General features: G+C 49.5%; 1 protein-coding gene and 1 pseudogene across 1 annotated transcript; one reads left to right on the top strand and one right to left on the bottom strand.

Annotated features, from left to right (window-relative positions):
* Window positions 1–351: 351 nt before the first annotated feature.
* Window positions 352–1,546, top strand: LOC125528331 (uncharacterized; annotated as a pseudogene).
* Window positions 1,547–2,703: 1,157 nt separating this feature from the next.
* On the bottom strand, window positions 2,704–5,582 carry LOC125523978 (uncharacterized). Its single transcript, XM_048689051.2, has 5 exons — window positions 4,971–5,582; window positions 4,759–4,854; window positions 4,611–4,659; window positions 4,397–4,520; window positions 2,704–2,991 (listed from the first exon to the last, which is right to left on the bottom strand). Exons 1-4 carry the CDS (start codon window positions 5,508–5,510, stop codon window positions 4,426–4,428), a joined length of 780 nt encoding a protein of 259 aa, XP_048545008.1. The 5' UTR covers window positions 5,511–5,582; the 3' UTR covers window positions 2,704–2,991; window positions 4,397–4,425.
* Between the last annotated feature and the right edge of the window lie 10,727 nt (window positions 5,583–16,309).

Below are 16,309 nucleotides of genomic sequence, written 5' to 3'. Positions count from 1 at the left end.
TGTACATCTATCGATGCAGAGGCCGGAGTCAACCTCATTTTCAAAAAAAAAGCAGCTCGCCGCCGCCATTAGACCCTCCGAGGGTCTTGCCTTCCTCTTCTAGTTTACGTTAAGCTACGATGTATTTGCCTTTCACTCTGTCTTCAGTAGTTGTCTCTCTATTCTTAAGTCATGTGTAAACGTCCTTTGTAACAGTAATTATCATAACTGATCAATGCAAGAGTCAAGCTTTCTATCAGTTTAATTGCTTCTCTACTTGATTTTAAGTTGCTCGTCTCTGAAGGAGTTAGCCGTGGGTGGGCTAAAGTTTGCTTGTCGCGTCTTTTCAGCTGACTCGACTCGACGGGCATGATGCCAGATAGTAAAGGTGCCACCCTGCTCAAGGACCTGCCCGAGGACGGCGACGAGATCGTTGACAAGATACTCCGTCGGGTTGCCATGCCGCCCAATGACGTTGGTCGCTGCCATGCTGTCACCATGTCATGGCACAGCGTGACATCCACACCCGCATTCGTGCTCGAGCACCGCCGTTGCCATCCGTCGCTCTCCATTGTCAACGGCCAAGGGCGGCCCGCCAGCCTCATCGTCGTCCGTGACCCTGGTGCCCATCAACAACTTTGGCCTTTCCTCTCGGGCTGCGAACACCCTTTTCAAAATTGTCTCGGAGGCAGCTGTGGTGGCTTTCTTATCGTCTCTCAGGGACACCAGTTCTACATCTGCAACCCAGTTATCCGCGCGCGTGCTCTCCTGCCGCAACCTTAGAGGCAACACAACACCATCGCCGGTTTCAACCACCACCATTCAAGTGGAGAGTATAAGATGCTCTGGGTCTCACACTCGCCTTTTCTAAATCTAACTTATACATCCTAGCGGTGGGATTTGACAAGCCAAGGCGTGTCAGAGTTAGAACTGCACAGGTCTCCTCGCCATTGGTGGAACAGAAGTTACTAAGCGAGCTGCACTTTTCATCCAACCATCCACCGCCAGTCCACCATCGTGGCAGCAGCCTGCACAGGTGTGCTTATGGTGCCACCAATGTTGTGGGAGCCAGCGGAATCTTTATTGTGTTTGACACAGAAGCGGAGTCATTCCGATGGATGTGCGGTCCCACCCAGCGGTGCCATCATGGAATGTTGTTCGACATGGAGGGGACGCTTGCTTTCTGGGGCGGCTCGACTCCCACGCTCACTTCCATTGATGTCTGGGTGATGCAGGATTATGAGGCTGAAATCTGGGCTTTCAAGTACTGGATTGACTTGCCGATGGTGAAGGCATCAAGACAACTTTATTCAGCTTCTTCCAAAAAGAAAAGGATAATTGTGTTCAACGATATGGCTGTGCTAAAAGAGCGTGAGCTGCTGATCATTTTCAACAAAAAGCATGTGCTACGCTGCGATTTGATGGCAAGTTTTTAGGTATTATGAACATTGAGAGTTAGTATTTGATGTCGCTTACTCACCACCGCCTCCAATTGAGCATCGTTCCAATTCGAGGCCATGAGATGCAAGAAGATGAGGAGCCTCCATTCTCCACAGGGCATGTCTGAATGGTCATGACTCCTGTTTTGCTTTTCCCTTGGCATGCCTTTTGGTCTTTGCTCTTTTTATTTGTACCGCCGGTCTATCATGTCGTTCTGGATGGTCGCGGTAGCACCCATGCTATCATCATTTGGTGCTTGTTATTGTTGTGATGTCGTGACAATCTTGGTAGTGTCCGGAACTATGTACTGGTATCTATCTATGGTATTAGAACTGACTATTTATAATTGTTCCTCCCTGCCTCCCAAATTTACTTTAGCTTTGGCGTGGTTAAGATGCACAGATGGCATCGCTCAGATGAGCGATTTGCTCTTGGTCATGCTCTTTGAGCAAAGGCATTTTTGTTGTTGTTAGAATGTTATTCTGGGTATCTTCCATATGCTGCGTGTTTGATTTTTACTGTCTAGTGTGTGATTTGGTTGTAGCTTCCAAGTTTCACCAGTTTGCAATTTGATCGTAAATTGCAAGAAATCTCTGGATCTATAGTCGTGTGTTGGGAGTACTGCGTTTTTTGCTTCTTCTTTTCTATGCTTACATGTTAAAGATGTGCTCTCCGGATAATAGGTACGCAACTTGATTAAACACATTGTGTCAGTTCACTCATACTGGAGCTCCGCATGTCTTGAGACAACATCATCGGCAGACCTGAAATATATAGGTCCAGTTTGCAGCCATGCATAAAGATCTGAACAATAATTGTTCATCATCGGTAGCCAGCTAAGCATTTTTGGTTTCCAGCCATGAATCATTGTTGTTCTTGTCAAACACTCCTCTAGCTTCACACAAGTATGCGGCAAACTCAGATCAAAATAAGCAGTCTACGAAGATTGTACCAGGATTGTATCATAGAATCATATCAGTACTGTCTATACCGACACCCATAGCCAGAAGGAACATATCACAGATGCCACAGAAACAACGATGGTAAGCCATCAGCGGATTCTTGGAGCCGAGGGTACACCGAGTTCCAAACGAATCCTTGCAAAAATGTCCAGAACATCTGAAAAAGTTACCTCACAAGCTTCTCTAGATGAATCAGATTAAACGGTGACTAGTCCCCGGCCAGATACTTCAGTTCACAGCAACCAAGTTCTGAGTGAAGAGCACATGTAAACCAGCAAGAAAGAAACGAGGAAGAAAGAAAGATGCGAAGACACGACAGAACTCAGCAAACTTCCGATATCCAACGGATTAATCAACCGACTGACAACAATTCATATAATACAAGGTATAAGTTCATAGCATGATCCAATCCTAGGTACAAACGGAAGTTTTCACGTAGCTTACGAGCCCCATATATTGGACTGAACATAACGAGTTTTGACGTAGCTGACGAAGAGACTGTAGCAAGAAGTGTATGATAGTAACAGTTGTTATTGACAAATGTGCGAGTTTTCTGCTGCCATGAGTCCTGGAATTCAGCAGCCAGGTTGATCAGGAGAAGGGCATGTACCTGTTACAGAAAATACAGAAAAGATTCAGCTACGTAAAGGTTACCACAAGAAAGCGAGACAACTGTGTAAAGAAAATGGATATCGGCATAGAAGCAAACATAAATAGCACATGATTTCTATACATATGGTCCAGCTTTGCTAAAATAAAAGGGGAACATGAGAAGCAAATGTTGCAGAAAGAATGCAAACAATACACAATGGAATCAGAGAAAGATTTCCTAACTGAATGTGCGATGGTCCTGGAGATAGCTTACTTGTTTAGCAATAGTATTCGCATAACAGAATTTCTTGGAATAGCAGCAATTATCATGTAATTACACCCAAGTAATTTAAGATAAAAAGAAGTACCATAAACAGGTACAGCTAGCACATGCAGAGGAACAGATTTGAAAGTATAACCAACTCATACAAATCTAATACATACTAAAATGTGTGCATTTAGACCCCAATTTATGGATACTAGTTTGAAACCCATGATGCTTCTAATTCGAACAGAAACAAGTGTCTGGAATATCCAAGACAGCATCTACGACATTGTGGATGTTTGCGTGGATTGGAAACACCCATTATACAATGAACTGTTCTACACAAGAACATTAATCAACCAAGCAAGTAAAGTCCTTGATATCATGACTGCTACTAGAACTGCATATACAATGAACTGCAACACTTGGTAACCTATAAACAACAATTACTATCCCTGGTATATTATTATGACTGGCTCTAGTGATCTCTGCTCCGTCCTTGTTGTTATGACTGATACTAGTTGCTGAAGAAAGAATGTAAACAACACAAACACAATGGAATCAGAGGAAGATTGATAGCTTATTCGCTTAGCCAATAGTATTCACATGACAGGATTTGTTGGAATAACTGCAATTACTATGTAATTACACCCAAATAAATTAAGATGGAAAGAAGTAGCACAAAAAAGTACAGCTAGCACACGCAGAGGAACATATTTTTGAAATATGACCAACTCATACAAGTCTAATACATACTAAAACATGTGCATTTAGACCATGAATTTCTGGATATTAGTTTGAAACCCACGATCGATACTTCTAATGCAAACTGAAATAAGTTCCTGGAACATTGTATAGAAAGATACGCATTATACACAGCCCAGAGTGTGTTCTACGCAAAAGTACTAACCAACCAAGCAAGTAAAACCTTCCGAAAGCATATGATCATCTAGGCTCTAGTGACCTCTTATACGTCCTTGATATTATGACTGCTACTAGAACTGCATATACAATGAACTACAACACTTTGGTAACCTGTAACCAACAATTAATATCCATGGTAGATGCTACACCTGTCGGTTTTCATGGACAAACACTCATGCATTCACTGGACATTACCAAACTCATATGTCAATTTCGAAACAGGAGAAGTGATTACCAAGTCAGAGACGTAGCAGAAACTGTATGCTAAGCGGTTGTAGCTGGGATGTTGTAGCGACTGCGCAAGCCATCAATAGCTCTGGCCACGGACTTTCCCATCTCAGGTAAGGTCACCTTGCACACTGACCAGTTATTTGGCAACCAAGTTAGTAAAATTGAGATTGAAGTGCAGTAAAATTCAGATAGACAGATGCCTCTGCTCGCTGCAGTACCACGAGCCGAAGACGACTGCACATCTGTCATCAACTTCTTGTACGATGCCTGCAAGGAATCCACACCGAGGATCACAATCAAATTTCAGGCTCCAAATCCAGACGAAATTCAGGATCAAACATGGATCGAATCGAAGGAGAAGTGTACCTTCATCTCCTCGGCCTGCTGGGAGTACTTGTCGAGCATCTTCTTATGCTCCTTGTCCACCTCCTCCGCCATCTGCACGCAGCTCTGCGTCTGCATCTGAAGTGAAGAGCACGCACGCACGGAAGGGGATCCATCACAATCACATCACAGGATCGATCGATCGACGCGCTAAGGATGGATGGCAAAAGGGAATCGGAGAGGTCGTCCGTCACCTTGATGCGCTTGGAGATCCGGGAGTGGGAGGCCTCGAGGTCACGGGCGTTGTCGGCGTGGAGCGCGTCGAGGCGGCGCTTGAGCGCGGCGAGGCTGGAGGCGGCGAGGCTCCTGAGGTCGCCGACGGTGGACACGGAGGCCGGCGTGGACGTGGCCGCCGCGGTGAGGGGGGATCTGGCCTTGGGCGTCAGCAGCGAGGCGGGCGAGAGGAAGCCGCCGCGGCCGACTGCGACGGGAGAGGGGGAGGGGGACCCGGCGCTGGCGTCGGACGGCGAGGAGGCGCCGGAGAGGGAGTCGGGGCTGGCCTTCCCCTTGGGCTTGGCCCTCGCCCTCGCGCTCGCCCTGGGCTTGGGCTTGGAGGCGGAGAGGAGGCCGCGGCCGAGCGCGACGGGAGAGGGAGAGGGAGACCCGTCGCTGGCGTGGGACGGGGACGAGGCGGCGGAGAGGGAGTCGGGGCTGGGCTTGGGCTTGGGCTTGGGCTTGGCCTTCCCCCTCGCCCTCGGCTTGGGCTTGGCGGCCGCCGCGGGCGCCTTCCTCATGGCTACCTTGCTCTGAGTCGCGTGGGTGGGGGAGGAAGAAGAATGGTCTGCTCCGAGATTTTGAATTTTGAACGCGAGCTAGCAGTGCTGGTAGGGGGGAGCTCCAAAGCTTTATATGGTTGGAATTCGAAATTTCGTGGCTCGGGTGCATAGCTGGCCAAACGGTGCCGGGCCCGGCCCGGCACAGCCCATCCTAATCATGCCTGGTATGGCCCGGCCCGTCGAGGCACGATTATTATACGGGCCGTGTCGTGCCGCCCCGTGTGCTGCATCATGCAACCTAGACACGGCCCACCGGCAAGCCAGGCCCACTAATTTGCTTGCTGTTTGGCGCACGATGCGTTTTTAGCCTATTTTTACCTATTGGACCACATATAGAGATATATAAAAAAATAAAAATCAAAAACTGGGTCGTGTCGTGCCGGCCCGTGTGCTCAGCATCCAGGCCCAGGCACGACCCTTGGCGTGCCGTGTGCCGGGCCGGGACCATTTAGCACGTGTCATGCCGTGACTGGGCCGTGCTACCGGGCGGCCCAGCTATCTCGACCCGTTTGGCCACCTATACTCGGGTGGCTAAGAGAGTAGGTGGGCTCGCTGGCCCACCAGCAGACCTGGCCAAATAGGCCGGGCCGGACAGGATTATGCGGGCCAGGCACGGCAAGTACACAGGTTGTGCTGGGACGGTAAGAGTGTTGCCCTCCCTTTGCCCGGCACAGTCTCTATGTACGGGCCGGCACGACAGCATGTTTGGCATGCCAGCCTGCGTAGAATTCGGCCTATTGGTCTGTTTTGGACTTATGTTAAGCCTATTGGTTTGTATAAGATTTAAAAATAAAAACAAAAAAAGGTTGTGTCGTGTCGGCACTCGTGCCCAACCTCACAGCCCAGGCATGGCCCTAGTGCTGGGTAACGTAGTAATTTCAAAATTTTCCTACGCACACGCAAGATCATGGTGATGCATAGCAACGAGAGGGGAGAGTGTGATCTACATACCTAGTAGATCGACAACGAAAGCGTTTGGTTGATGTAGTCGTACGTCTTCACGGCCCGACCGATCAAGCACCGAAACTACAGCACCTCCGAGTTTTAGCACACGTTCAGCTCGATGACAATCCCCGGACTCCGATCCAGCAAAGTGTCGGGGAAGAGTTCCGTCAGCACGACGGCGTGGTGACGATCTTGATGTACTACTGCAGCAGGGCTTCGCCTAAACTCCACTACAATATTATCGAGGACTATAGTGGAAGGGGGCACCGCACACGGCTAAGAATATGATCACGTGGATCAACTTGTGTCTCTCTGGGGTGCCCCTGCCTCCGTATATAAAGGACCAAGGGGGGAGGCCGGCCGGCCAGGAGAGGCGCGCCAGGAGGAGTCCTACTCCCGAAGGGAGTAGGACTTCTCCCCCAATCCTAGTTGGAATAGGATTCGTGAGGTGGAAAAGAGAGAGAGAGAAGGAGGGCGCCGGCCCCCTCTCTCCTTGTCCTATTCGGACTAGGGGGGAGGGGCGCGCGGCCCAAGCCCTGGCTACCTCTCCTCTTCTTCCACTATGGCCCATTAAGGCCCATATAGCTCCCGGGGGGTTCCGGTAACCTCCCGGTACTCCGGAAAAATCCCGATTTCACCCGGAACACTTCCGATATCCAAACATAGGCTTCCAATATATCAATCTTTATGTCTCGACCATTTCGAGACTCCTCGTCATGTCCGTGATCACATCCGGGACTCCGAACAAACTTCGGTACATCAAAATGCATAAACTCATAATATAACTGTCATCATAACCTTAAGTGTGCGGACCCTACGGGTTCGAGAACAATGTAGACATGACCAAGACATGTCTCCGGTCAATAACCAATAGTGGAACCTGGATGCTCATATTGGCTCCTACATATTCTACGAAGATCTTTATCGGTCAGACCGCATAACAACATACACTACTAGGAAAAGGCCTACTAATGGCGCACCTAATTTGGCCATTAATGGCGCATTAGAGGTGCGCCATTAGTGCCACGCCATTAGTATATTTTACTAATGGCGCACCACTGGTGCGCCATTAGTATCTGGTATACTAATGGCGCACCTCAGATGCGCCATTAGTATATACAACAGTGCGCCATTAGTATATACAACAGTGCGCCGTTAGTATGCCTCCCAGGGCCATGTATACCCAGGTGCTTTGGTATACTAATGGCGCACAACAACAAGATGCGCCATTAGTAACTTCGGCATACTAATGGCGCACTGTTTAATGATGCGCCATTAGTATCCTTTGGCATACTAATGGCGCACTGTGATGTGATGCGCCATTAGTATGAATATTAGGTTTTTTTATTTTTTTATTTTCTGTTTTTTGCACAGGTTACAAAATGTATAATTGGACAAAATATAGACAGCACACATCAACAACAGATTCATCGAATACAATAGAAGATTAGTCTCTGAATACAATTCATCATATTAGTCTCCGAATACAATTCATCATATTAGTCTCCGAATTGAAAAGACCGAACAAAGATAGAACATTATATTACAAGTCTCGAGACCGCGAGTAGCGAGTTTGTCTTCACATTACAAGTCGATATCGATCATCTAAACTGCCATCACATAGAAGAGAGCTGTGGTCATCACGGTGAGCATCATCACGATGAAACTCGTCTTCATCCGGTTCCTCCAGCGGTTTAGGCCCTAGTGGTGTACCCTTTGTAACTGTTACCGCTGAATCGGTGAACCTGTCTCCGACACTCCTCCCAGTCATCGTAGACTCCGGGAACCTTACCCTTGTACACGACATACGACGGCATCGCTATGCAGTAGCCAAACGAAACGTTAGTACCAATTCACAGACAATACATAAGCAATATATAAGTATGCAACAGAACGATCGGAAGAGAAAAGCAAGACATTAATAGCATCGATTACATCTAAGTTGAACAACTCTCGAAACCAAAGAGACATACTACAAGTTCATTAAAGTTTAATTACAACATGAGCCAATCGATGTTTCAGAACTAGACACAGCATCACTGCTTTCGACTCGACTCAAGGGACCGGAGCATGGATGAAGCCGCCATCTATCGTGGGAGTCATGAAATAACGGTCGTTGTCAGCCTGCATTTGTAGCATTGTGTCGATGTCACTGTTGGACGGTTGATTTCTGAGGTAGAACTGCCCCGAGGTACGAAGGACATCTTGATAGATGATTTCCGCAAACTCCGACTGGATGCGAAAGAATTCTTGTCTGATGTCCGCGTCCTGGATTGCCGACATGCTCGCGGCCCAATCTTTGAGTTTACTCGGTAGCAGAAGTTGATGCTGGTCCCGTACGATCGCCCGCATGTGATGGATGGCGTAGTAGGCACCCTTCTGACCGCCAGGCGGCTGCTTGACGCAGCAGAACATCGTATTGTGGGAGAACACGTGCTTGCCGTACTTACGAATAGGCCTGGTGAAGGTGCCTCCAGATTTGGCGTAGCCGGGGAGAACATCATCAAGAACCTTCTTGACATTTGTGTAGTCTACGTTCGAATGACGGTCCGGGTCGAAATACGTGGCCATGGAATATTTGGGGCTTAGGAGGATGAGCGTGCAATGTGTGTCACTGCAGAAAACACGGAATGTTAAAAGAAAAACGATTGAAATATAAGAATTCATATGTTACGGGGCGGTTGAGGGGAGGACTTACTCGGGAAAGTAAGGCACGAGGAAGTTATCCTTATCTTGGTTTGCCAGAATGACGCCTTCGAGGTAAGAACTCGCGACTTGCCGGTCCCCAGTGCTGCCCAAGATCTTGGCACGCGTGTAGAAGGGGTCGACTATCACGATGTCCGGGGTCTTGTCGCGAATGATCCGCATCTCCATACTTAGCGAAAATAGCCGAATAAAGGTGTAGTGCAGCGGATGAAGGTTCAACATAGCGTGGATGTCATCAAACCGCGGGACGATCGTACCCCCGATGGAGTTATCCACAAAGCCCTTGCCCTCTGGCACCTTGGCCGCGAAAACCGGGTATGCCACATCCTTCTCTCTGAGACGCCGCTTCTCCAAAAAAAGAACACTGTCATGCAGACTCCGCATAGCATCGGTTGCAGCATCGAGCATATTTCTCGGTAGCATCAGCCTACCCGCCACATGCAGCCTCCTCATTAAATCCTCAGGTGAAGGTGGCCCGTCCTGAGCACGGATCGTACTCGGTGCCGGCTGGCCCGCACCCTTGTTAGTCTTTCTTTTGCGTGCCTTCTTCTTCTCCTGTAATGGGACCGAGTTCTGCTCACAGACCGCCTTCTTGAGTGTGTTGGGGCTGATAATATTTCGCACCTCGCCTATCTGAGGCTCGGTGAAGTCGGCAGCTGGAGGCGTCTCCTGAGAGCTGAACTGCAGACGACGCCTGTTGCAACTTGGCTTCTCCGCGGTACCAGCTAGATCGCGCACGTCTTTTGTTGGGTTGGGTTCTTGAGAAGGAGGTCCCATGAAGTCGCCACCGTACCCATGATCGGCAAAGTACTGATCGACGTTGGCAAATGTATCGTCGTCGTCGTCGTTCTGATCCTGTGCCATATGCATGTTTGGATCCAGTGGCATAGGGATGTCCGGCACCGTTGCGGCGGTCTTGCCATGGGGCCGACTTGGCGCCGGCACGACTGGCGGTGTTGTCTTTGGGGTGGTGTCCCCCGCCCCCAAACGAATCTGGCTCTTTGGCCAAAGCAGGGGCCAGCTCAGGCAGGCGCTGAGGGTCATCACGTCATCATCGTCGGCCCCGACGGGTCGAATCGGAGGTAACAACTCGTCGCAGCCTGGCAGCACCCGAACCAGTTGAACCCTAAACAAGTTGGGTGGCATCTGGGTACCGTGGAACAAGGGGTTGCCCGGTTGAACGATTTTGCCCTTGGCGACATCGACCAACTCGTTGTTCACGAAGTGCAGGAGAGTGCACGGAACGTCGGCGGCGCCCTGCGAAAACATGTAGGGCGTCAGGGATGCCCAGTCAAAGGCAAGGAGATGAAGTCCTCGGCCGAGAGAGGCTTAATTAGTTACCGTGATGATGGCGTCGAGCTCGGCTAATGTCAAGGCACCGCCAACGGCGGGCGTGCAGTTGACGGAGGGGCCACTTGCTGCAGAGGTGCCGGCCAGCGTACACCCGGGTGCATTAAGCTCCCGTGCCGGCGTCGGAGACACCAATGGCCCCGCCATCGCGTTCTGCGAGTTGCTGGCCGTGAAGCTAGGAATCGGGGGCGGCCCCTGTTGGCCGCCCGCAATCCACGCACTAATCCCCTGGATCAAGGTAGGCACAATGGCAGTGATCGTCCTTCCGAGTTGTTGTTCCACTTGCTCTTGGACAATCTTCGGAATCCGTGCCACCTGTGCCCTGAGTTCTTGAACCTCGCGCGCCTGGCTTTCCGAGCTGGTCTTTTTCTCCTTTCGCCCACCAGTGTTATAGTATGACGACCATTTTGTCGACAAGCCTTTGCCGGCCACACGACCAGCTGACGTCGGCTTACTGAGCTTATCCTTGTTCTTCATTACATTCAACGCCCTATTTAGAGTGGTGTCCCAAGGGTTGCTCTTAGTCGACCCCGCGCTACTGCTTTCAGTCGCCTGCGGAAGGAATGTGAACCATTTAGAAATTTGGCTTCATTAATTAGAATGCAACCATATGGAGCTAATTACACGGGGGTGTATTCCTTGCCAGAACAAGCTCAAGCGCCCTGGTCTTCGGATCTGTGGTAAGCTCCTTTGTTTTCGGGTCCTTCTTGTACCGGGCCCTGACAAAGTTCCTGGTCTGCTTGTCACCGTATTTATCGAAGAGGGGCGGTAGGCCTTGCTCGGCATGGTCCGCCTCCTCCTTGTCCCATATAGGCTCCGCCACTCTGTAACCGCCGGGACCGAGTGTGTGTTCCCCTAAGTTCAGCTCCCGCATTTCTTTCCCCCACTTACTTGATTCGGAGTTTGCGGTGCTCGAGCAATTGATCTTGAAGTCGTTGTAGTCATCTTCGGTGATCGAAGGATTTTTCTCCTTGATCTTCTCATAACTCTCACCTTTCTCGATCATTCTCTTCACATTGCTTTTCCAAGTAGACAGGGCCTTGCTCATCTTCGTGAGGGCAGCATTGTTCACTTTATTCCCTTTGAGGCTTGTGTTTTCAAATTCAGCGGGGAACTTGTATCGTTCGTGCAGCTTCGTGAAGAGGAGGTTGCGCAAATTCCCTCGGTCAGGATGCCTCAGGTTCTCGGTGTTGATCGAGACGGTGCTCCGGAGAATGCACCCGAGCTGAAGCGAGTACCCCTTGACTATTCGTTCGGGCGCCGTTGGATTCCCGTCGGAGTCCACTTCAGTAACTTCCTCCTTGAGGGTGCGGAGCACGGTCGGGCGCCGGTCCTTCCGTTGCCTCTTCGGTTGGCTGCCATCTGTGCGTGCGCCGCCATCATCAGTGGTGGCATCCTCGGCGGCACCATCAGTGGTGGCATCAGTGGGGTCATCCTCGGCGGTACCATCAGTGATCTCAGGATCGGTGGGGAAGGCGGCGTCCTCATACAAGTGAGGTTGTTCCTCCATCTCCTGGGACAGCTTCCAGAATGCCTTGACGCCCGAACCCCCGGCCTCATCGTTGTTGGCCATGTTTCTCTCTAAATAGGAACAAAGTTTGGTCAAAAAGTTGGTTATTGTCAAGGAACAAGATCATGGTCTCATCATTTAGGGTTTGACGACACCGAGGCATCCTAAAAGCTAAGCTTTTATCATTGAGGGTTTTTCGACGCCGAGGCACCCTAAAAGCCTAAGCTTTCATCATTTCAGTTTTTATCGACACCGAGGCACCCTAAAAGCCATGCATTAGAGTACGCCGGGGCACTTGATCCTACTTAATTAACTACTAAGATACCCCGGCCCATGCATTAGTCACAAGTACCCCATATGTCCTATTTTTAGCAAAGTCATGCTAAAATTCACGGAAAATTTCAGCATGACCTTTGCTGAAAATAGGACATATGGAGTACCCGAATTTGCCGGAACGGAAGTTAATCGACATTCCAGCAAACTCAAGGGCCTCTCAGGTGGACAAGGCAAAAAAGGCCTCCATCACAACATGGAAAATACATTGGGTACCTATATGGTATTAACATGCCATTCTCTGTCAACAGAAGTAGCACAAAATCATTCTAGTACCAGTGTTTAACTAAAACTTGGTGTGAATAAGATCCTCTGTCAGTACTTCATACCAATAATCAAAACCCCAAAACCTGACCCCAACTAGTTACCATAAGGTCAAATACTGTCCACAAAACCATAACAGAAATAGCACAAAATTATTCAAGTATCATTGTTTAACTAAAACTTGGTGTAAATAAGGTAATAAAAGCAAATTATCCTAGCCAATATGGGTTTTCAGGAAATATTGAGACGTCGCACTTCTGATCGACTCCTGAGGTACATTCTCAACTAGCATAGTTTGTTTACCTTCTATTCCTATGTGGTTCATTACTTGATTTCCTTTCAACCTCAAAGTTTATGTTTGTCCTGGTCATATTATGCTTTTGGCAACCACTAGAAATGTAAAAGATTTTTTGTGAACTTGGGAAGAAAAGAACCAACTTTCATCAAAGAAATAAAAATAAGATCATGAGCAGAATAGTTGTTAGGCATTTCTTGGCTGCAACAATCACACTACTGCACAACTTAACTGAATTTTTTACTCCAATAATACTGGTACACTTGCTACTCCAGTACTGTACTTCATGTGGAAAAGTAACAGTAGCTACTGATGCTACTCCAAAACGCATGCACTCCACTGCAAGCACATAATCTTTTATTCAAGTAATAGTGTATGATGAATTTGATTATTCAGACTTAAGTTGCTTCAAGTGATGTCACTAGTTTCAGTTAACTAGAGTACTACAGCAAATGGAGTACCTAATCTGATCCAGTTAAAGTCTCCAGATGGAGTACCAAATGGAGTACTACAGCTGCTGCACTTGCTACACCAAAACAGCTACTGATCAAGTACCAGAGTACTCCAGTTGATCAAGCAGCAGTAGAAAGACTGTAAGTGTTTAAATTTACTTGATCAAGCAGACTCGTCAAAGTACTACTGCAAGTGTTTAAATTCAGTCAAGTATACTACTGCAGGTGTTTAATTAAAATAAAAGTGCTTCATGATTCTCGCCGGGTGTACTCGCCGGGTGTTGCTTCTGTATTCGCCGGGTGTTGCTTCTGTATTTGAACAGGAAGACATATTCGCTACAAGAACTACTACAAAAGCTACTGATAGAGGACCAGATTCCAGAGTACTCGGTGCTGAGTGAGTGAGGGGCTCACCGTAGAAGGTCTTGGCGTATGTACAACTCTCCGCGGCGGGGACTCAGAGACTGAGTGCACAGACCTCGCCGCAGCGGTCGCCGAGGAGGCCCCAACCGAGCTCAGCGTCGCCCTCCTGCTCCAGATCACTCTTAACAGTTCTGCATTGCACAAAGGCAGCAATGAGCCAATGATATCACTCCAAATCAGTGCATTGCCAAAACAGTGCTAAAATGTGTAGTATGCTAAAATGTGTAGTGTGCCAGATAGAGAATCTTTGCTATAATGTGTAGTGTGCCAAACTGAGAAACAATGCTAAAATTATACTAAATGTGTAAATGCTAAAATACCTTGTTGCAAATATGCACTGCAAGGTTAATGGCAACCGCTTCAGGGGCCCATCAATCCTATCTTGTTCTTGGAAATCATGGCATTCATATCAGTTAGAAAAACCAAACACGTAGACTAGATTAAACGAAATATTAACTTCGAATATACCATTAAAATTAGCTCAATTCCAGTTAATGGATACTATGCCTGTTGGCTCTACAAACTTACTTTTGAAGCAGAAAACAGTGAAGGGGTCGAGGTCGTACCAAACTAAGGCGTCCGTCGGTGGTGGCTGGCCGGTGCTCCTCTCCTCTTGTAGCTGCAGCGGCAGGAGAAGAGTCCCTGCCCGCGGAGTGGAGGGGATCTTCGCGCGGACGGGGACAGAGCTCGAGGCAGTCCGCGGATGGCGGCACCTGGTCATCGCGGCGGAGGAGGGCTGGTGGTCGCGGGGACGACGGTGGTCACGGGGACGATGCGGTGTCGACGGGGACGACCTAGTCGGGTGAAGCAGCGCAAGGGGAGGGGAAGTGGGGAGGTGCGGAGGTGTGGAGCGGGCGCGGGGGAGCCGGAGCGGGTGTGGAGCGGGCGCGGGGGTCGGCGGCGGCGGTGGAGAGCGGTCACGGGGAGCGCGGGGAGGCTCGCGCTGCCGTCCGTTCGAGGAGGTCGCGGGCTCGAGGGGGAGGAAGGGGAGAGGGAGGCGGCGGGGGCGCGTGGGCGGCTGAGGCGCAGTGGGTCGGGACAGCGGCGGCGGCACGGTGGAGGGAGGGACGAGGGAAGGAGCGGAGCGGTGGATCGAGGGAGAGGGAACTGGCGAGGGGGAGAGGGAAGGGGGGATCGGGCGAATAGTAATGGCGCACCACCCCTAGGTGCGCCATTAGTATTTTTTTTTATTTCTGCTCGAGCCAACAGGTTATCTTCCACCTGACCTAATCCACACCAAGTTCCCTCTACTAGCTTGACTGGTCAGCAGCCAGTTCTCACACCAGGAGGTCCTAGGTTTGATTCCCAGGCTCCACAAATTTTTTTTTATGCATTTAAAATGCTGTTTGATACTTATTTGTGTTTAAATATGTTTAAACTTGTTTAAATCATAACGGTAATATTTTTTTTATAAGACAGTAATAATTTTTTAAAAATATTATCAAACAGTAATGTCGGTGGAGCGGGGGAGGGTGCGCGGGGTGCGGGGGGTCGGCGGCGGCGGTTGAGTAGGGAGGGGTGCGGGGGGTCGGCGGCGGCGGTTGAGTAGGGAGGGGTGCGGGGGGTCCGCGGCGGCGGTTGAGTAGGGGAATCGAGGGTGCGGGGGGTCGACGGCGGCGGCCGGTGGACCGGGGGGTGCTCGCCGGCGAGGGGGACCGGATCTGGCGAGGTGGGATAGCGATCGAGATGGAGGGGGATCGAGATCGAGTGTCCATGAAATTTAAAAATATTCATGATAGTTCAAAAAGTGCCCATGAAATACAATCGAGAAATGAAGGCTACAATTTAAATACAATCGATCTTAGCTAGCTATCTGTTCACAATCTTCTTGCCCTTCTTTTTCGCAAATGGAGTTCTTCTGTGGAACGGACGTCCTTTAGGTAGGGTGGTCCTGCTTCTTCTTGTGGTGTATGCTGCTACTTCATCATCATCGTCATGTTCGATCCTCGGGTCGCCGTACTTGTCGAAGTCTTGCTCATTGGCTACTCCATCCATTCCGATGATCTTCCTTTTGCCTCTCCTCACGACAACACGACTGGGCTTTGACGGGTCGGTAATGAAGAAGCATTGGTCCACTTGGGAAGCCAGTACCCATGGCTCATTTTTCGCGGTGACGTTTGCGCCCGCGGTCTTGGATTTGGCTTAGGGTATAACCATGGTGGTGAAATACCGGTCTTCTTTTAGGACGCTCTTGGCCCATCTGACACGGAACATCGGGACCTTCTCTCCAGCGTAGCTCAGCTCCCAGATCTCCTCGATCCTTCCGTAGTATCTGTCCTTGTCGTTACCGGTGTAGGATTCCATCGTTACCCCGGAGTTCTGATAACCATCACTCTTCATGTCCTTGGCCTCGGTGTAGAATGTGTAGCCGTTGATATCGTACGCCTCATAGGTCATCAGGCGCCCTGTGACAAGGCGAATATGAGTTGTTCTTCCGCGGAAGAATCCTCATGTAAAGGGTACGACAGAAGCTTCTGCT

Source organism: Triticum urartu, chromosome 7A (assembly GCF_056163025.1).
Source record: "Triticum urartu cultivar PI428250 chromosome 7A, HENAU_Tu73, whole genome shotgun sequence".
Lineage (NCBI taxonomy): Eukaryota > Viridiplantae > Streptophyta > Magnoliopsida > Poales > Poaceae > Triticum > Triticum urartu.
This window is presented reverse-complemented; position numbering and strand designations above follow the sequence as displayed.